Source organism: Haliotis asinina, chromosome 5 (genome assembly GCF_037392515.1).
Source record: "Haliotis asinina isolate JCU_RB_2024 chromosome 5, JCU_Hal_asi_v2, whole genome shotgun sequence".
Taxonomy (NCBI): domain Eukaryota; kingdom Metazoa; phylum Mollusca; class Gastropoda; order Lepetellida; family Haliotidae; genus Haliotis; species Haliotis asinina.
In genome coordinates, this window is record NC_090284.1 from 67057489 (window position 1) to 67079085 (window position 21597).

General features: G+C 42.1%; 1 protein-coding gene across 1 annotated transcript; it reads right to left on the bottom strand.

The window, feature by feature from the left end:
* Window positions 1-674: 674 nt before the first annotated feature.
* LOC137284077 (leucine-rich repeat protein lrrA-like) lies at window positions 675-21254 on the bottom strand. The gene is made up of 7 exons (XM_067815749.1): window positions 20043-21254; window positions 18790-18938; window positions 18426-18557; window positions 17859-17999; window positions 11448-11784; window positions 7924-8079; window positions 675-983 (listed from the first exon to the last, which is right to left on the bottom strand). Exons 1-7 carry the CDS (start codon window positions 21247-21249, stop codon window positions 817-819), a joined length of 2289 nt encoding a protein of 762 aa, XP_067671850.1. The 5' UTR covers window positions 21250-21254; the 3' UTR covers window positions 675-816.
* Between the last annotated feature and the right edge of the window lie 343 nt (window positions 21255-21597).

Here is a 21597-nt window from a genome sequence, read left to right on the forward strand (position 1 = left end):
ACCCTTAAATTCATATTCTAAAAACAAGGAAAATAGAAATGTGTACAAATTCTTGCTTAGAATTGTCCCAAATGTTTGACATCACATATACAAACCATAGACTTCTGACTCAGCCGTTGGTGGCTGCCTGACCATATGAATACATAATTCAACCACAAACCCATCTTAACATACTTCGTGCTGTCATAATCTCTCATGGATTCCTTGACAGAATCACAATGAATGTACTCAACTATTTATCTATTATTCACAAAATATTTCAGAACTGTTCTGAAATGCTCAAACTGAATTCCAAAACTAACTTACATAAAATGCCATACAAACAAGGTCACTTTGACCACTGTGATCAGTTTTCAATTACTAGAAGCTGCCAGATTATATTGAAGTTTACAATATGAGGAACTAAAGCAGGGTGCCACAAGGCTGTTGTAGAAGAAAACATTACTGTTAGATGTAATCTTAGTGTTTCATGGTAGCAGCATTCAATTGTCTCACTCTCAAATCTTAGGGTTCAAAATCATGACCCAGATGAACTATCACAAAATGTAGATGTGAAGGTCATGATCTTCAGAATATCACATGGACCCAGTCGACAAAACACCTTTGGTTCTCCTTTCACTGTACAATAGCTGGAGTGCTGTGAAGTACCATTGACTAAGTTCTCTTCGGTGCATTTGTCATGACCTTCAGAAATCACAACATTAATGGTCCCAATCAACATAACTTATTTTCTCCATACACAATGCAATATTTCGACAGGTAACATCATCTTGTGTGATGAGCGGGAGTCATGTTGTTTGAGCAGTTCATGGTTCATTAATCTGCGTCATCATACTGCCCTGGTTCTTCAGGAAAGGTTGCAGGTGCCAGGTTGCGAGGAATCGATGGTGTGTGGAGATCGAATGCAAAGAAGAGTGTTTGAAGGTCCTTGGTGGGCTGGTGAGCTTCTTCCCATGTCGGATGTTGACACAGAGGTGCAGCATCTGAAAAAAAGACAGTCCTCTCAGTAACTATGGTAGCATGTACATTACGTTCAAGCAGTCCACATCTACATATGTCTTACAAACGTTTTGTCATTACTTTGTTGTTAATATCAGTGTAGGAAAGATGTAGAAAATCCAGCCTATCCACAGGAATGGCTGGTCAAAGTTTTTACTAGTCCTGCCAAAATCTAGCCTGTCCTCCAAATAGAAACAAAACACCATTTCAAGACTTAAAACTGGCTTGTTTTATTTTAAGCTATCATTTAACATGCACACACAGAGCTTGGACAGTTAAATCTCTCCTTGTGGAATCATCTGGTTACTATCCTTTGGTAATATTCAAAAAGGTTATAATCAATATAAGTATGCCATTGGTTTGTTAAAACTGACCCGACATGAGGACGGACTAGATTTTTTTTAATCCGTCCTCCACAAAATTCACCCATCTCGGACATTGGGATGGGCTATGTTTCCTACACTGTTAATACTGAACACAAGGCAGCATAGTATGGACCAGACACACCAGTGATGGATATTGCGATTACTGACCTACACCATCAGGGTACAACGTCATGCCTGCTATGACCAGTATATTATAAATTGTTCACTGGCCACATGGGGGAAATTGGTTAATGTACCCTTATGTTTATGTTCCCTAAGTCTGGGGGAAATTGGTTAATGTACCCTTATGTTTATGTTCCCTAAGTCTGGGGGAAATTGGTTAATGTACCCTTATGTTTATGTTCCCTAAGTCTGGGGGAAATTGGTTAATGTACCCTTATGTTTATGTTCCCTAAGTCTGGGGGAAATTGGTTAATGTACCCTTATGTTTATGTTCCCTAAGTCTGGGGGAAATTGGTTAATGTACCCTTATGTTTATGTTCCCTTTGTAGTGTTTGGTCCGGTTATCTGCAATCCGAGAACTGCGGAAGTTGTTAAACCGCAGCGCATTCTGGGAGCCATGTGCTCGCTGGCTATTGTAACAATGAACACTGGCTGATTAAATACTCCTATATAACAACACCACACGTATGTTATCCATTACACCCTTAGTCTGGGGGAAATTGGTTAATGTACCCTTATGTTTATGTTCCCTAAGTCTGGGGGAAATTGGTTAATGTACCCTTATGTTTATGTTCCCTAAGTCTGGGGGAAATTGGTTAATGTACCCTTATGTTTATGTTCCCTAAGTCTGGGGGAAATTGGTTAATGTACCCTTATGTTTATGTTCCCTAAGTCTGGGGGAAATTGGTTAATGTACCCTTATGTTTATGTTCCCTAAGTCTGGGGGAAATTGGTTAATGTACCCTTATGTTTATGTTCCCTAAGTCTGGGGGAAATTGGTTAATGTACCCTTATGTTTATGTTCCCTTTGTAGTGTTTGGTCCGGTTATCTGCAATCCGAGAACTGCGGAAGTTGTTAAGCCGCAGGGCATTCTGGGAGCCATGTGCTCGCTGGCTATTGTAACAATGAACACTGGCTGATTAAATACTCCTATATAACAACACCACACGTATGTTATCCATTACACTGGCGAAGAGGATAAAGCAACAGTGAACCCCATAAACAGTCAAACAGTATGTATACAGACATTTGTGCTTAACAGACATGTGAAATCAACATAAATTTTGTAAACAGAAACTGTTGTGAGCACCGTGTGAATTCATAATGGAGGGACAGGCAAGCATTCCTTTCTTTCCCCCCTTTGACATTGATTCAGATAAGAGCAGTGTAGGGCCACGATGGAAGAAATATGTTGAAAGACTAGAATTAATGTTTGTAGCCATGAAACTGAAAGATAATGGAGACGATGATAATGTGAAACGTGCCCATTTGTTACACTATGCCGGTGAGTCAGTATATGATATATACATGGCTAACAAAGGTGAAGGAGTGCAAAACTATACACATACCAAGACAGTACTTTCAGCCTATTTTGAGCCCCACACCAATATTCAAATGGAGATTTTTAAATTTAGAAATTCAAAACAGAAGCCTGGACAGACATTAGATGAGTGGGTAACAGAACTTAGAAAACTGTCAAAAAACTGTGGATTTCATGATGTGGAGAAAGATATTCTTTCTCAAGTCATTCAGCATTGTTCATCACACAGGTAGAGGCGACGCGCACTTTGTGAAACTGGGAAATCGTTGAAAGATATTGTGGAAATGGGAAGAACACTAGAAATGGCAGACTCACAGGCTAGTGTTATGGAAAATGAAGAACGTGCGTCAGTGAATAAAGTAAGACCAAAAGCACATCATACAGGAAAGCATAAAAGGAAATACAAAGCTAAACACAGTAGTTCAGAGGAAGACAGAAGTAAACATGACAAAGAGAAGAAAGCACAAGCCACTGGATCATTCAAATTGGACAGATTAAAGTGTTTGTACTGTGGTGGTGAATATCCACATCAAGGTGACTGTCCAGCCAAAGGAAAAACTTGCAATTTCAGCAAAAAGCCCAATCACTTCATGAAAGCTTGCATTAAACTACAGAAGAAAAACAGCCATGTGAACAAAGTAAGTGAACAGCCAAGTAACACAAGCTACAACACTGACACATCAGAGGAGTAATAATGCTACCTAATCAGCAAATCTTCAAACAATATTTGGCACTTGAAGGACTCAACATCTGCAGTGGTAGACGTAAACATTAATGGTGAAACATGCAGTATCATGTTAGACACGGGTGCCTCGGAGAACATTCTCGACGAGAAGCTATACAGGAAGATTGGTAAACCAAAATTGAGCAGAAACAAGGGTGCTAAGCTCTACCCGTATGGAACAAATCAGCCAATCAAGATACTGGGACAATGTGAACTGTTGATAGAGACAAACACAGTGACACAAGTACATAAGTTCTGTGTTGCTGAAGGGACCCATGGATCTCTTCTTGGAAATGAGACAGCCCAGTCACTAGGACTCGTTAAAATCATCAGACAAGTGACACCGGTAATCAATTATCCTGAGCTGTTCCAAGGAATCGGGAAACTTAAAGATCAAGAGATCAAACTCCATGTAGATCCAACTGTCAAGCCTGTAGCTCAAACACACAGGAGGACACCATTTCACCTCCAGGATAAAGTGGAGAAGGAGCTGAACAAGCTTCTCGAAGCTGACATCATCGAAAAGGTGGAGGGAGAAGCTACTCCCTGGGTATCTCCTATAGTCACACCACCCAAGAAAATCATCAGAATCTGTGTGGACATGAGGGCAGCAAACGAAGCCATTCAACGAGAACGACATCAGTGTCCAACCATCGATGAGATCACAAACGACTTAAACGGAGCTAAGGTATTCAGCAAGCTTGATCTGCGCGCTGGATATCACCAGTTACAGTTACACCCAGACTCACGTCAAATCACAACGTTTAGTACACACATGGGTTTATACAGATACAAGAGGCTGAGTTTCGGCGTGTCTTCTGCATCTGAGGTCTTCCAGGAGGAAATCAGAACTGTCATCAGAGACATATCCAACTGCAAAAACTGCAGCGACGATATCATAGTATATGGCAGAACAACTGAAGAACATGATGCGGCACTGGATGCCGTCTGTCAAAGACTGAAAGACAGACGATTGACGCTCAACAAGGAAAAATGTGAGTTCTATAGGGACAGGATAGAGTTCTTTGGTCTGATTTTCAGCCAAGAAGGTGTCTCACCTGATTCCAAGAAAATTGAAGTCATAAAGAATACAGACAGGCCCAAGAACGTCAGCAAGGTGAAAAGCTTCCTCGGGATGACAAACTACTGTGGACGGTTCATCAAAGATTATGCAACAATATCGGAACCCCTTCGACGACTCACAAAGAAGGAAAGTGAATGGAACTGGACGCATGAGCATGACAGTGCTTTTCACGCTTTGAAGGAAGCTCTGTCCGACAACTGTGTGAACACATACTTTGACCCAAAGAAAGACATTGAGGTCATTGTTGATGCTAGCCCATATGGTCTTGGGGCCATGTTGACACAAAACGATAAGGTGGTGTCATACGGCAGCAGAGCATTAACGGAAGTGGAGTCCCGATACAGCCAGACAGAGCGCGAGGCCCTTGCAGTGGTATGGGCCTGTGAACACTTCAATATGTACTTATGTGGCGCACCACATTTCACAGTGATAACTGATCACAAGCCTTTGGAACGAATTTGGAAGAAACCAAACCCACCACTACGTATTGAAAGATGGGGCCTGAGGCTCCAACCCTACAAACTGACAATCAAATACAGGGATGGAAAAGACAATCCTGCAGACTACATGTCACGTCATCCCAAGCCTGTCGGGAGAAGTGTACCAGTACAGGAAGAGGTTGCAGAACAGTATGTTAACTTCATTGCTGGAACATCTGCACCCAAAGCCATGAAACTAGAGGAAATAGTTGATGCCAACAAACAGGATGCAACTATACAGTTGGCTATTGAACTCACGAAGTCAAACAGCTGGAAGAATTTGAAACATGTGATGGCCAGTCAGAACAGTGACATCATCAGGAGTGATGAGCTCATGGAAATCAGCCGTGTTAGTGATGAGCTCACTTGCCATGGTGACAACATACTTCTTAAGGGTCGACTGATTGTCATCCCTGAATTCTTGAGAGAACAGGCATGGAGACTTGCACACGAAGGTCATCAAGGCGTCCAGAGGACAAAGGCATTCATACGATCAAAAGTTTGGTTTCCAAAACTTACAGAACGTGTAGAAAAGATGGTCAAAAGGTGTTTGTCGTGCCAGGCAGTGACATTCAGCAACAACAAACAGATGGAACCCCTGCAAATGTCACCCATGCCTGAACAGGTATGGGAGTGTGTAAGTGCAGATTTCTGTGGACCACTACCCACAGGAGAGTATTTGTTTGTCGTGACTGATGAACATTCTCGGTACCCAGTTGTAGAAGTGATCAAATCAGTCTCGAGCAAGACAGTAATCCCAGTCCTGGACAAGATATTAGCACAGTTTGGAACACCGAAAGAGCTCAAGACCGATAATGGCAGCCCTTTCCAGAGTCATGATTTTGCCAACTTTGTGCAATACAAAGGATTCAAACACCGGAAAATCACCCCTCGTTGGCCACAAGCTAACTCACAGGCAGAGAGTTTCAACAAGCCAATGATGAAGGCTATCAGAACTGCTGTCCTTTGAGGGCAAGAATTGGAAACAAGAACTTCAAACATTCTTGTCACAGTACAGGTCAACTCCACACAGCACTACAAGGGTTGTCCCTTTCGAACTCATGTTTCGTCGATCGAGTAGGACAAAACTTCCAGAAGTTGGAGATAAGGTAGTGCCTGAGGACATTGACACGGTGGCCAGAGCAAATGATAGTTGTGCAAAGCAGAAGATGAAGCAATATGCAGATATTAGAAACAATGCTTCACACAGAGAGTTCAGTGTCGGAGACACTGTGTTATTGAAGGAGGAAGGCAACTCCAACAAGTTGTCTACCCCATGGCAGCCAACACCACACAAGGTTGTCAAAGTTAAGGGGACAATGTTAACAGCAAAGGAATGTGATGGTACGAAGCATACCACCAGAAACTCGTCATGTTTCAAGAAGATACCTGAGGACATTAGTGGTAGCGCACTTACAATACCACAAGATGATGATGATGAGAGCATCAACATTGACATTGATCATCCCAATGTATCGGAAGGACCTGAACGCCCAAAGAGAGCACGCAAGGAGCCTGCTCGTTTCAAAGACTATATTCTATTAAAGCCATAATCCTCAGTAAATGTGTAGTGTAGGACTTAGTATCCAGTATTATTACCCATCCAGTATTATCAGTACTATCTAGTCCTGGACATTTAACGGCAGTATCTTAGAGACACAGTATTATTCAGTTATATAGACATTCATTTAATCAATGTTTAGCATCATAAAGTCATGTATGTTTTTTTATTTCTGTTTACACATTTACAAGTCCTCAAGCGGGATGCTTTGTTTCTATATGATAGCGTTAGAGTCTGTTAGAACAGTTTGTAGTTTCTCATTAGTTTACAGTTAATGTTATGGGAGCTCATTCTCTAAAAGTTGGGAGGAATGTAGTGTTTGGTCCGGTTATCTGCAATCCGAGAACTGCGGAAGTTGTTAAGCCGCAGCGCATTCTGGGAGCCATGTGCTCGCTGGATACTGTAACAATGAACACTGGCTGATTAAATACTATATAACAACACCACACGTATGTTATCCATTACACCCTTAGTCTGGGGGAAATTGGTTAATGTACCCTTATGTTTATGTTCCCTAAGTCTGGGGGAAATTGGTTAATGTACCCCTATGTTTATGTTCCCTAAGTCTGGGGGAAATTGGTTAATGTGCCCTTATGTTTATGTTCCCTAAGTCTGGGGGAAATTGGTTAATGTGCCCTTATGTTTATGTTCCCTAAGTCTGGGGGAAATTGGTTAGTGTACCCTTATGTTTATGTTCCCTTAGTCTGGGGGAAATTGGTTAATGTACCCTTATGTTTATGTTCCCTAAGTCTGGGGGAAATTTTCAAAAAGAAATCACCAATGTGCCCTGAGGGACCAGTGAACAATATGCATGTATTTATCTCACCGAACACCTGAATGTTAATTTTGAATTCTTTGAAGCAAGAGCATAAATCTTTTTGTAGCCATCGTTAGATTTTGCAGACAAGTAAAACAGCATATTTTTCCCTTCCATCAATCCAAAAACATCAGCAATTTCAACATCATGGGTCATTTGGTGTTATCTGAGATGAAGAATAACTACCACAAAGTATCACATGAGTTCTTCATTCCCAGCAGGGTGCATAGTAATGTTACACGCATGTAAGTGGGGTACGTTGAGTAACAGAAAGTACTCAGCCAGTCCGAAACCTACATTTATGTGTGAGGTAAGATAGGTTACATTGTACTAGTTCTAACCTGAAGTACGTAGTCGACAACACGCACACTCATTACATCTCTACTGACCTGCATTGCTGGAGAACTGATCCTCTATTTCTTCATCCCAGTTCTCACTTTCTCCATTTGTCTCGTCTTCCCTGACTGGTCCTGTCTGAGTATCAGAGGCTGTTTGTGTAGGGAGATCCCAATCATTTTCCTCACTCCCATTGGCCGACTCCCATTCTGAGCAAGGCACAGAATTAATGAGGACATTAACAGAATACACATGATACTAAATCTGAATGTTTAAGTATTTGCAGGGATCAAAATATTAACATTCACATGAAGCCATGTAATGTTTTGAAGTCAGATTAATAGACCATGAATTTATGGCACACCTGAAACTGCAATGGCACAATTAGATTATCATGACAGTGCCCATGAGGCACACTTGAGAAAAACTTACTTTTGATCCCTGATTTGATGTCCAGTAATTCTATTCAAACCACATTCACACCCGAAACAAAGATATTGCTGGCACCATGTTTATCTGTCATATCTAGAAATCGAGGACGGGCAAAAACTATAAAGAGGATGAAATCATCTTCTTTCTTTAAAGGGGCCCTAATGCAGAGCAATCTCTGTGGACTGGTTGTTCCTTTTGTTATTGTTTTTCTCCCATGAGTACCCAGATGATATCCCAGAATTCATGACAGGTTTGTGACCTCATCTGCGCCACCCGTATGTGCAATTGACATTTTAAGTATGGACTGATCGTTTTATCAACAAAGACAAAGTCATTTTTACTTCATTATTATGAAAACAAATGAAACGCTTTGAAGCTTAATCATCTGCCAGTGGTAAAAAAATCTGTTAAGACAGTCTGCTTATACTTATATTGAATTTATAACATGGCTGTAATATGTAAACATTGTATAGATTGCCAGCTTGAATCATTTTTCACACATGCCCTGTGCACAACCTTGTGTATGTTGTCATGTGTATGTTGTCATGTGTGTGTTGTCATGTGTATATTGTCATGTGTATGTTGTCATGTGTATGTTGTCACGTGTATGTTGTCACGTGTGTGTTGTCACGTGTGTGTTGTCATGTGTGTGTTGTCATGTGTATGTTGTCATGTGTATGTTGTCATGTGTGTGTTGTCATGTGTATGTTGTCATGTGTGTGTTGTCATGTGTTGTCATGTGTATGTTGTCATGTGTATGTTGTCATGTGTATGTTGTCATGTGTGTGTTGTCATGTGTATGTTGTCATGTGTGTGTTGTCATGTGTATGTTGTCATGTGTATGTTGTCATGTGTGTGTTGTCATGTGTATGTTGTCATGTGTATGTTGTCATGTTAACCTAGTGTATGTAATACAGATTCTGCTGAATGCTAAAACACATAAATTAAAATAAAACGCAAATATTACATATAAAACAGACAAAAGTTACAGCAGCAATGCCAATATTACCTTGTTCAGGAATGTATCCATCAACATCCACATAAAAAAACATGCCATTCATCTGCAGCTGGTAAATAATCCTGCTCTATATCCTCAGTCTTTCAACAGTCTAACATGCAAAAAGTGATACATCGTTTCAGTTTTTTACCTCTGGTATACAGTCTCATTGGTAACTCAAGATAGCACACGTGGCAACTAATTGTATGACATCTGCCATTCTAAGTACTTTAGACAGCCAATAATGAACAATCAACATTTTGATGGTTAATTCTTTGACAGAAGGATGTTGTTTTTACACTTGCACTTCACAGCAGGGAGTAGTCAGTATAGAGCAGTAACTCTACACAATTAAACACTACCTTTTGACAAATCCACTGTGCAAGATAAAAGTAATTAATCAATCAGTGTGTTATGGGTTAGTCCTTTGATCGATGCTTGTTTTTGTAACTCGGCTGAAAAACCCTCTTGCATCACTTACATGCACATATTACATAACATTTGCCACATCAGACCTTAATGTATAATGTTAAGTATTTACTCCAGACTGAAGAAATGCCAAATAGGAACCTTTGTTGAGTGATCTGAGTGGTGTTACCACTAGTCATACCTGTTATACATTCATTAAAGGTCACATGCAACGTAAAACACAACTTTGCAGATTCTGATGCCTTTCGGTATGCACTTACCGAAACAAATCATAAAAAATGCCAATTCAACCTATAAAGTTGAAAAAAAAACGCGATGAAAAAAAGCCCGCGAAATCAGAGTTCAAACGTTTCACTAAATTCCCCCCAGTGCTGGGGGGAAAACTGGTTTCAATAGCTGTGCTGCGCTGCGTCCATAACGCATGCTCAGTGAATAGGTTCACGGAGCTTGAAACAGTATGCATGCCCAGCGTCTGAGGTCGTGAGCAGTAGTCTAATCTTGGTTGTGTACACAAACAAGTACATAATCTACTCGTTACGTAAAATACCTTGTTGATTGTGGTAAGCAGTCTCTGTCACAGAGAAAGCTCAGTGTCTGGTTTATTCACACCTATATGTCTGCCTGCCTGTCTGCTAAAGACAACATGCAATACACAACTTCAATCATTGACCACATGCAATTTGAACTTAACACCTATCAGACTATACGACATAAAGAAAATAAGATGATTTATGACTCGTGCACCCGAGTCCCGTGTCTGCCACATTATGTAACTAGGCACGTGTGATACACATGACATGTTTTTATGTCTGCGGGTTGCAAACAAACTACATTCATTTTTTTCGGATGACTGGATCTGACGGAAACTGGTGCAAACTCTTGTCAGATTCAAGTCCTGCTTTGTACTTGGACGAACGGCAGTTTCTAGTTCACCATCTCTGGTGAGATAATTTTTGATTGGATCAAACGAAAATTCAGAGAACATGTATTTTCCAAACCCAACATCTCTATATACATTCTTCATGGATAACTACTTCTTTTCATGTATATGATTTTGTTTGACAACAGTATATGAATCCATACTGAAACGACACATCAAGTACACTAAAAGAAGTTGTTATCCATAAAGAATCTTACTTCCTTGTGACTGGCTTTACTTCTAAAATGCCCATCAAACAGATCATCTTTCTGTACACACAATGAACCCTCAGCATATCAGCAAATGAAACAGCCAATCGGAAGCTGTCGTTACACTTGAGTGCATATCCACCCGCTATGACTAGGTTCGGTCTCCCGAGGACTTCGTTTCGGGGGAAGTAAGCTCAAGTACAAAATATTGCACTTTTGAATCGCGATTGTACGCTTATAATTTTGTTTATTTGTTTTTTAAAAGCAGCAATGTATATTATATGTCATGAATAAGTGATAAATGTGTTTTAATTATGTTTGATTTTTTGGTTGCATGTGACCTTTAACTGACATCAAATAGACCATTGATGAGAACTGTTAATCGCTCCGCATCAGTGCCCCTATAAACTGAGTGAGTGAGTTTAGTTTTACACCAAACTTCAGCTATATGGCAGCTGTCTGTAACTAATCATGTCTGGACCAAACAATCCAGTGATCAACAGCATGAGTTTCAATCTGAGCAATTGGGAGGAAGAAGCTGAAACATGAATCCTGACCCACAAATAGAATAATAATGGGGCAAGGATTTACCTTGTTTGCAGTAGCTGTATAAACAGTCATCATCGTCGTCGTCGTCGTCGTCGTCGTCGTCATCATCATCATCATCATCATCATCCCTCTTGCTGCTCACAGCACCTTCACTCTCAGCTGCATCACTTGGTTCATCTGAAAACGTCTTATTCCGTGCAAGCCAATTCTGGAAAGCTCTCTCTCCCCTGACGAACTTCTCCCTCTGCGTGGGCCCATCATGCGACCTCCAGATGGACATGTTTCTCCGAGCAGCTAGTTCCAGTTGCTGCTCACTGTACTTTTCAGAGTCCTCATCATGCTGCTCTTCCTCCCCAGGAGGAGGACCCGCATCAGGAACCTGAAACACCACCATCATTCAGACACATCTACGCTGTACAAGCATATTCACAACTACTGACGTAAAACGTATCTTTCACTGGCATTTTACTGGTACTAAGTTACATCCTTTGCCATGGCTGTGGGATAGTCTAGTGGTTAAAACATTTGCTCATCACCCAAAGGTCCAGGTTCAATTCCGCAAGTGGGAGCAATGTGTGAAGCCCCCTTCTGGTGACCCTGCCATGATATTCCTGGAATACTGCTTGTAGAACCCTACTCACTCACTTTGCTTTGTCAGTACTTGACCATCTGAGCATAACATTTGTCTGTTTCATAAACAGAAGTTGTCTTTAACAAATGTAGACAATATTAATGGGCTCAAAGACAGTTGATGTGGAAGTGCACAGACATCAACAATCTGGACTTGTCTATACCCGACTAAAACAGGTTGTCTGCTATTTCCATGTTCACTTGTGCTGAAAATGGCAGCAAACTTGTAGGTAAACCCATTATGTCCTGTAGACCTAGAGGAAGGAACTCACGCTGAATACTTGACACTTATCACAATCACAATCTTGTTAAAATCTAAATATTTCAGATATTTAAATACTTACCTTACCATAGGTCTATAGCATGTTACCTCGAGTTTCGCTTAGTAGGAGATCTGACTGAGTTGAATTGCTATTCAATCTTGAATGGCTACCTCGCAATCGACGACTGTCAAGATACAGAAGTATCTGGATCTCCCCACTGCGCATGCGCGCAGACTCCACGAAAACTTCACTTTTACTTCTCGGTCCGAAGAGTCCGTAGAGCGGAGGAGCATCCAGCGTTGGGAGGGACTGAACGCCATATGGTAAGGTAAGTATTTAAATATCTAAAATATTTAGATTTTAATAAATTTTTTACTTAGCTTACCATAGGTCTGTAGCATATGGATACAACAGACAGGATGGTGGTGTAGGACACCAGAGGACAGTCAGCGTCTTAAGATCCCACATATGCCTTGGGGTAGCCAGACCACTACCGATTCACTCTGCATGTCGATCTGCCGCAACGACCTCTCGTGAAGGTCACTGGAACCAGAATGAGAGTAGTAGGTCACATACTAACCACCGGAGGGGTACAGTAACTTATCTCATGTAAGTACAAGACCCCTATAGACCAAGATAAGGGCGGAAGGACGTGTGAGTTGCTGTGCAACTACTAATGGTCCGAAAGACTGCACCCCTATCCAAATCATCCACTGCTAAGTCCCGCAAGTAATGGCTAGCAAATGCTGTCGAGGGCTGACAAAAACACCCAGCCAAAAAGTCAGGAACAGTACAGTTCCTATGTAAGGTCATAGTCAAGGATAATGCCCGAATCTTGTGGGGTTGTTAGCCATTCTGTTTGTCAGCACTGGGAGCACGGGTGAGGAAGATTCTGTGCGTCGTAAGCCGCCAGGATGGTCTGCCTCAACCATAAGGCTATTGTGTGCTATTGGTGACTTCCCCTCTAGCCGTCGTAGGAAAAGGCAGAAACAATCTCTTGGCCGTAAGGGGCGGGATGGTGAATAATCTGTCTGGTTGACCTGGCAGCTGGTTCTTTGCCAGGAAATCCCAGAGGAGGCCCAAGTGTACAGCACCGTGTCTGGTCTGTTCAAACCGGACCCTGGTCACATCCAGCGTGTGAATCTCGCTCACTCTCGCCGCTGTCGCCAACGCCAGCAGAAACACTGTTTTCCTGGTTAAATTATCTAACGATGCCCTATCCAGCGGCTCATAAGGGCGACCTCTCAGGTGTTGTAGCACAAAGTTCAGGTCCCATGCTGGCAGCCGGAACTTAACCTTTTGATCCCCCAGGTTGAACACTTTTAACATAGCGACTAATTCGGGGATCTTTGAAACCCTCCTATCTCCTCTGACAGGTAATACTGAATTCAGTGCTGACAGGTAGGTCCCAATAGTACTGCCTCTGAGCTTCCATGAGCACCGCAAGCAACGTAAAAACTCAGCCAGGAATTGGGATGGCGCTAACAGCAGGTTTTGCGACTTTTGGGCACAGAACTTCTCAAATGTAGCCCACTTGTCATCATAGACTGGTTGGGTGGAAGCTGTGTGCACCCGGGCAATGGTCTTTGCCACTTGAGATGAGTATCCCTTGGCCCTCAAAGTGGTTGCAAATGGTCCAGACGCTTAGATGAAAGTGCTCCAGGTCCGGGTGCAGTGTCCAACAGTGATCTCTTCCAGCGAGATTCTTGGAACCAAGTCCTCGCTGGCCACCAGAGTGCGACCAACAGCAGACGGATCCTCACCATGAGTTTGAGTTTCGCCACTACCACCAGTACTGATACTGGAGGCAGGAAGGCGTACGCGTCTAGACCTTCCCAGGACATTGACAGAGCATTGACCGCCCAAGCCACCGGGTCTGGTATCATGGCAAATAGGTCTATCAGCAGGCACCCGTGATTCTGACATATGAGCCGAAATATCTCCAGGTGAAGCATCCACTCGGTCGGGGACGGCTTCCATGGTCGCGAGAGCGCATCAGCTAGTACATTTCTGCAAACTGGAATATGATGGCTTCAATGGCTTCAATGTCGTTTGCATCTATGATGCTGGCTAGGCGAAACATCTGATCCAGAAGGGACTTGGATCTGGTTGTCCCTTGTCTCAAAATCAGCCACACCACCGTCGTGTTGTCTGAGACAATCAGTAGGTTGGAATGACGTAGTATCAGTGACTTACAGCTAAAATCACTGCTTCCAGCTCTAGATTGTTGATGTGCCAGTTTGCTTCTGCTTCAGACCAGAGCCCCAAGGCTGTTCGATCGCTTAGGTGCACACCCCAACCCTGGAGTGACGCGTCAACAAATAGTTCATGGTAATGCATAATCTTGGTCAAACAAACTTCGTCACAGACGTTCGACTCGATCGTCCACCAGGGCAGGTATTGGTGCAGATGTACCAGAAGCATCAGGCGTGTCGTAACATCGTCTGCCTGTATGTACGGGGGGAGGTACCTCTGTAACGGACATAGCATCAGACGCCCACTGCGTGTTAAGTCCTGCGCCGACGTCAGAAGGCCCAACAGAGGTTCTGCAATGGTTCTGACAGTCCCCTCACTACAAACCGGGAGATCTTTTCCCATCAGTCGAGGGGGATCTGAACACAATCCTACTGTGTCTGGAACAGGCCCCCGAAAAACACCAACTCCTGCATGGGCTGTTAATACGACATTTCCCGGTTGATCATCCACCCTAACTGTTCTAGGAGACGGATGGAAAAGTCTAGCTGTCTGCGTAGCAACTGAGGTTCGAACTGGTTGAGCAGACAGTCATCTATGTATGGGTTGAACTCTATCTGCCTGAGATGAAGAAAACGACTGATGGGTGTCGTGATTCTGGTAAATAGCCACGGGGCCGTGGAAATGAAAAATGGCAGGAATCGCCACTGCTAATGTCGACCCTTGAAAACAAACCTCAGAAATTTCCTGTGAACAGGGTAGATGGGGACGTGCAGGTAAGCATCCTGTATGTCGAGACTGCACATTCCCGGGGTCGACTTGAGGCGCAACTGTTCTAGAGATACCATCCTGAAATGCAGAGACTCCATCAAGTAACAGTCGTTGAACACTGCCATGTTGTGAATCATGCGTAGTTTGTCAGAGTCTTTCTTGGGAATGAGGAAGACCGGAGAGTAGAACCCTGGCGAGAGGTGTGGGTCCAGTACTTCCTCGATGGCACATTTCTCTAACAACACTTCGATGCTGTCCCTCAAAAACTGACGTTGCGCCTCTGAATACTCCCGTGTTGCTGGCTGAGATGTCAACGGTGGCGGCTGTATGACAAAGAAATGGTGTCAACCACCATAGGATGTGGCGGGATCATAAGTTCGGGTTCCACCATAATAGCCCTGGCGCTGTCTACCCCTGACGATGGGGAGGGGCACTCCAGGAGCCTATCAGCTATCCAATCATAAATAGCGGACAATCGGACAGGTACGATCCCTCTTCCTTCTCCAGTTGTGCAGGGTCCTCCTCATAGTCTGGAGAGCAGTATTGCTCATCATCAGAGTTCCAAGAAATAGTTGACTTGCGCTCCGGCACCTGCTTCCTATTTGTCAACTGTCTGACACAAGGAGGTGACGCTGATCAGGACCACAAACACCAACTCCTGTGACTGGGGTGGAGGGATCTGCCCCTACAATCTGGTGACCTGGATGGCGAACGACGTCATTGACAAACACTGGATGAATGCTCCGAGGACTTCTGGATCGAGACCTTCTGACGCCTGAACGTCCTGTTCTCCTCGTATCATTAGCCAAAGTCACGGCGCCCAGTGGCGTTCCAAACGCTAGTGCGCCCGATCCTGGCATCGACACATCTAAGCTTGGTGGGACAGTAGCTTGGGATGCACCCACAGGAGCCGGCGCTGGCAAACAGATGTGCTCCTCCCTCTGTGTTGTCCCTGTAATGTCTGGGATTAGAGGAGGAGCCCTGTTCTTGAGAAGCGCCTGGCGTCACCAATGGGGCAGGTATAAGTAGTGCTCTTAAAATCTGTTGCACCTCTGAGTGTGTAAGAGCATCCGGTCTCGCCAAATCCACCCAACCACCTAGCTGGGTGATAGGCGTCGGCATCGGCATCGGCGTCGGCATCAGCAAAGGCATCAGTGTCGGTATAGGCATAGGTGCTGGCATTGGTATTGTATCGGTGTCGGCATCAGGAGCGCTAAATGATTCTGATTCAGTGATGCCTCCACTCGAGCAGCAGTTTCTAATGCTGCTCCAGGTATCTCCAATGTAGACTGAATCTCCGGTGTACACGGAAGAGATAACCTTCAACCAGATGACGTTGCAGGAGATCGAGATATTTTTCTTAATTTCTGTGTCTTCCTCTTCCTCACTACCGCCAAGTATGCCTTGAATTTCGGAAAAGATAGTCCTAATCACACTGCACAACACTGCAGGAAGGAACAGGACACAGCAGCACAGTCCAGGCAGTACGGGTGCGGGTCCTTGCCGAACTTCAAGCCTTTACAAACTTCACAAAAATGGCATGTCATGCACAACAACTGTAATAAACCAAAATAACAGTGTGATAATAAGTGAAGAAGAAAAACACCCCTTACCACGCAATGGACTGCTCCACTCCCAGTGCAACAGCATGCTTGCAATAGACAAGTGAAATAGCTGCCATTTGAAAAGGAACAGCAAAAATTACGCTAAATACTGTGCTAAGTAATACAAAACTTAGATTCAGCGGACATAATTATCAGTAGAAGCAAGGAAACCGATCCGGTAACAAATTACAGGGGCAACAACAAAAATATGAAAAACGCTGCCATGCCTCGTACGAGGTAGCCAACAAATGTACAATAACATAATAATATGTTAAAATCAACACTAAGATTGAAAAATATATGTACCACACAGAAAATCCCTGAAAGGAATAAGTGTAAAGGCGTAGAAAGGTGATACTTTATTAGCTCTGAAAAAATTTTTATCAACCCAAACACATCTAGATCAGACGACACTTGAAGTAAAAGTGAAGATTTTGTGGAGTCTGCGTGCATGCGCAGTGGGGAGATCCAGATACTTCCGTATCATGACAGTCGTCGATTGCGATATAGCCATTCAAGATTGAATAGCAATTCAACTCCTGTCAGATCTCCTACTAAGCGAAGCTTGAGGTAATATGCTATAGACCTATGGTAAGGTAAGTAAAAAATTTAATTATATTCTTTTTGCATACTTCACCATGGTCACAGTGATGTGTGACTGTGCATCACTCATACATTTGGAACTTACTACACACAACAATTGCTCTATTCTTATGTGGGACACAATGTATGCAATCAAATTAAAAAAACAATGACATCATTTTAAATTTAAACAAAAATCAAATTATTACCTTTAGAATTTACAAAGACTGTTGTTAAAGTAAATATATTGACACATCTGATGAGTTTGGACCAAGCATATAGATCAAATACAGGTAGCAGAATCTCAACCTCCAACAACAGTCCCCACTGCCAAAGATGGTCAAAGGGAGATAACTCTGTATCACACGCCAGGTTCTATCTTCTATTATTGATTTAAACGATCTGCTCACCTGGGTAATTAAGGTTTCAAGGCCAGTAAGGTCCTGACGAGGCCTGCCCCTCCAGTTGTCTTTCAGGGAAGGGTCCCTTGGAGGGTACTTGGACTGACGCACCAAAATCGGAACTTCGTGACGGGGCACGCCAAGCTTGTTCTGTAGCCATGGACACCGTACAAACATCTTTCCAAATTTATATTCTTGGTTACCGATATTTGGTACTGTCTTTATCATTTCTTATCAAATAACCTCAGATTTACTTCCTTAAAGTGAAAGGACTGCCTAACATGGACTAAGAATTCTAGAGTGTCATAAAACAGCCAGAATAGAAACTGAAAACATGAAGACATTGAAGATGATAACATCACAGACTTGTAAAAATATCACCAAATCTAAAACCTTGAAGATAATCGAGATACCCTGATGTCTAAAGCAGGAAACAGAGGTACAACAATGTGGGACATTTCACATGTCTGAGGGTCTGGACAATTCTCCAACATAGTCTTACAACAGATCTGAATACTTCTCATGAGGTCAAGTCAAACTACTTCACGACAACATAACACCATGGGGCGCACCTACCTCATCAATGTCCAGTCGAACAAGGTGTTTGAAGTTGTTGAGGAAGGAGGGGACTTGAGTTAGCAAGTTGTTGAAGAGATCTAATGTCTTCAGCTGCACAAGTTTCTCAAATGATTCTGGCAACTCAGCAATCTAAAACATAAAACCTCATAAATAAATATAGGCATATGAATATGATACACAAATCTTCAAATAAATGTATCTCCCTAATATTCAAATATATCAAGATTTTAGCATTATATGTTGTACATCATATTCTAATTCTACAAAATGTGACATGACATCCCAGAATCAGTAGAAGGTCCATGAGTTGGAATGGAAACATAAAACGTCACTGCATCAGTACCAGGTCCATTATACATACTAGGTTGTTGTCCATCCTGAGATCCAGTAACGATGTGAGCTGTCCGAAGTTGGGTGGAAGTAGCTGAAGGTGGTTCTTGGACAGGAGGCAGATCTTCAGGGAGCGCAGGTTACAGAACGAGTGGGGAAGCTCATGAAGCATGTTCTGACCTTGTAGGGTATGAGAAACAGACAAATACAGATAGCCAGACATTGTGCCACACAGAATTACTAAAAACATGATAAAGTAATGAGTGCCTTGCACACCTTGCAAAATTAACTCAACTTCAAGAATAATTCCTCATGCAACTTATGAATTGTGAACTCTCAACTCCCTCATCAATTTTCTTATTATTTCACTTATCATGCTTATGGGAGATGGAACAACTGTGGTTGTCTCTGACTGGCAGTGCCATGATTAGTTACTATCAATTACCATTATCACCATGACTACAAAATTTATTATTGCTATTATGCCTGTTGACGACCATGATTGATGACTGGTTGAATTTTAGTCTTAAAAAAATCTGGAAACATGAAAACAGCACACTTTATTTACAGCAATATATACTGTGCTACTGCTAACATTGCTGAAAACATAAATTGCTATTATTGTTGTATATTTTCTGATGAATAGCAATAAATATTCAATTGGTACAAAAAATTGCTTTCACTGAATGCCAGGATTCTACAACACTGATAACAGGATAACTGCTGAAACACTGCTTATCATCTTGAAATTTTAATCAGCTTAAATCCAAAGATATCATTAAATAATCTGCTAATAACAGTAACAGCACAGTGTAAGTAAGGTAACTACAGTCTTGACAACAGCCAGGACATACCTAATCATAGCAGTTTACACTTTCAGTAATATCAGTAGAAATATTCTACAGTGAAAACTATTACAGACTGGCCTGGGACCAGCTCATTTGTCCACCTTACAAAGCAGCCCGGACAAGTTAGTGAGATGTTTTCTTACCCCTTTGGCAAAAGTGTAACCCATAGTCTAAGGCAACCCCCTTCTACAGGCTGTTTGTTAGGGTTTTCAAAATTCAGCTTATCTATGGTAATACATGGTATGTTCTTTTCAAAGAACTCACGGTAATATTCACTTCACTTTAAAATATCTCATACATTTTAGTCAGTAACGTCTGAAATGCATGGCAATTGGCATTGTTCTCACACCAAGTTGATTGTCAGGTCTGTTATTTTAGTCCATAATTGAGAGAGTCTGGATTATATTTTATCAATAAAATCAAACTGCAAACATACCAAGGTCCAGGAACTCCAGATCAACTAAGTTTCCAAAGTCTTCGGGTAGTTCTTGTATTTGATTCTCATCAAGATGAAGTTCCTTGAGATTCACCATCTGACAAAAAGCATTTGGCAGTTGTGCTATCCAGTTACCATTCTGAAAGTTCCGTCGTTCCAGTTCATCAATAACACTGCCAAGATGCAAAGTCTCTAGCTCAGTCAACTCTCCTATCGAGTGAGGTAAAGATGTCATGAAATTACCACTCATGTCTAACACCTTCAATCGATGGTTTGTTTGTCCAAATGTTTCAGTGACAGCCTGGTGAGTGAGCTTATTGTCTTTCATTGACACTTCTACAGCCTGTGGTAGCTGGGATACCCACTCTGGTAACTCTCCAATCAGGTTGCTGTCTGCATAAAACTTCTTCAGTGTTTGACTAGAGCTAAAGTACTTTGGCAAGTTTTCGATCTGGTTTGCTGATAAATCTAGAAATTCAACACTTTTCAAATCACCAAAACTGTCTGGCAGTTTTTCAATGTTATTGTTGCTGAGGTTAAGAACTTTCAAGTGTTTTAACTTTCCAAATCCTGATGGTAAAGATATCAACTTGTTCGTATTACATTCAAATATCTGCAAGTTTTCAAGAAGTCCAAATGTCCTAGGAAGTTGTGACAAACCGTTCTCATCAATGATGAGTGACTGTAAAGCGTTTATTTCACCGAAGTCATCAGGTAGTTTTTCAATACTGTTTCCAGTCAGTCTTAATATCCTAAGCTTCATCAAACCACACACAGATTCTGGCATATACTCCACACAATTTTCATTAAGATGAAGCTCTTCTAGGTGTGAGAGAGATCCAATACTATGTGGTAGTGTCTTCAACTGATTACCATTCACAGACAGAATCCTCAAGTTTGGAGCACCCAGCCCAAAACACTCAGGAAGGGATGTGAGGTCGTTGAAATCAAGAATAAGTACAGCAAGTCTTTCACTGAGGTGTGTGTCAGACAGGCATTCGAGGCTTGTGGAAGAAAGATCAACCTCATCATCCGCCTCAGATTCACAGACACCGTTGGTAAGATTAACTTCGTTAAGTGTCTCCTTGCTCGGATTTACAAACTGTTTCTTACATTCTTTATGTTCAATGTACACTGGTTCCCAGTCTTCAAACCTGTCTTTGTCTGCTATAAGACTTTCTGAAGATATATCACTAGATATATCCATTGTCATGGAATGTTCAGAGAGAACGCTAACTTTGATTCACATGTAACCATTCCATTCTTTTATTTTGGCAAATTCTTCTTTCATTCCTCCAAAAGATTCTATCCCAATTCTGAAAATAAGTACAAAATTATTTAAGACATCGCAAAATCAGTTCAAAACAAACAACAGCACAATCAAGCCAGCACAATCAAGCATGAAGGCAGCCTAGAAAAGAATCTGGTCCCCTTGACATGCATCATAATCACCACTCTGTACATTACATTGTGCAGCAGCTGTTTGTGACCGAAGGAACATAACCTGGCTCACATGAGAGGAGAATCATCCAAAATATATTACATCAGCTATTAT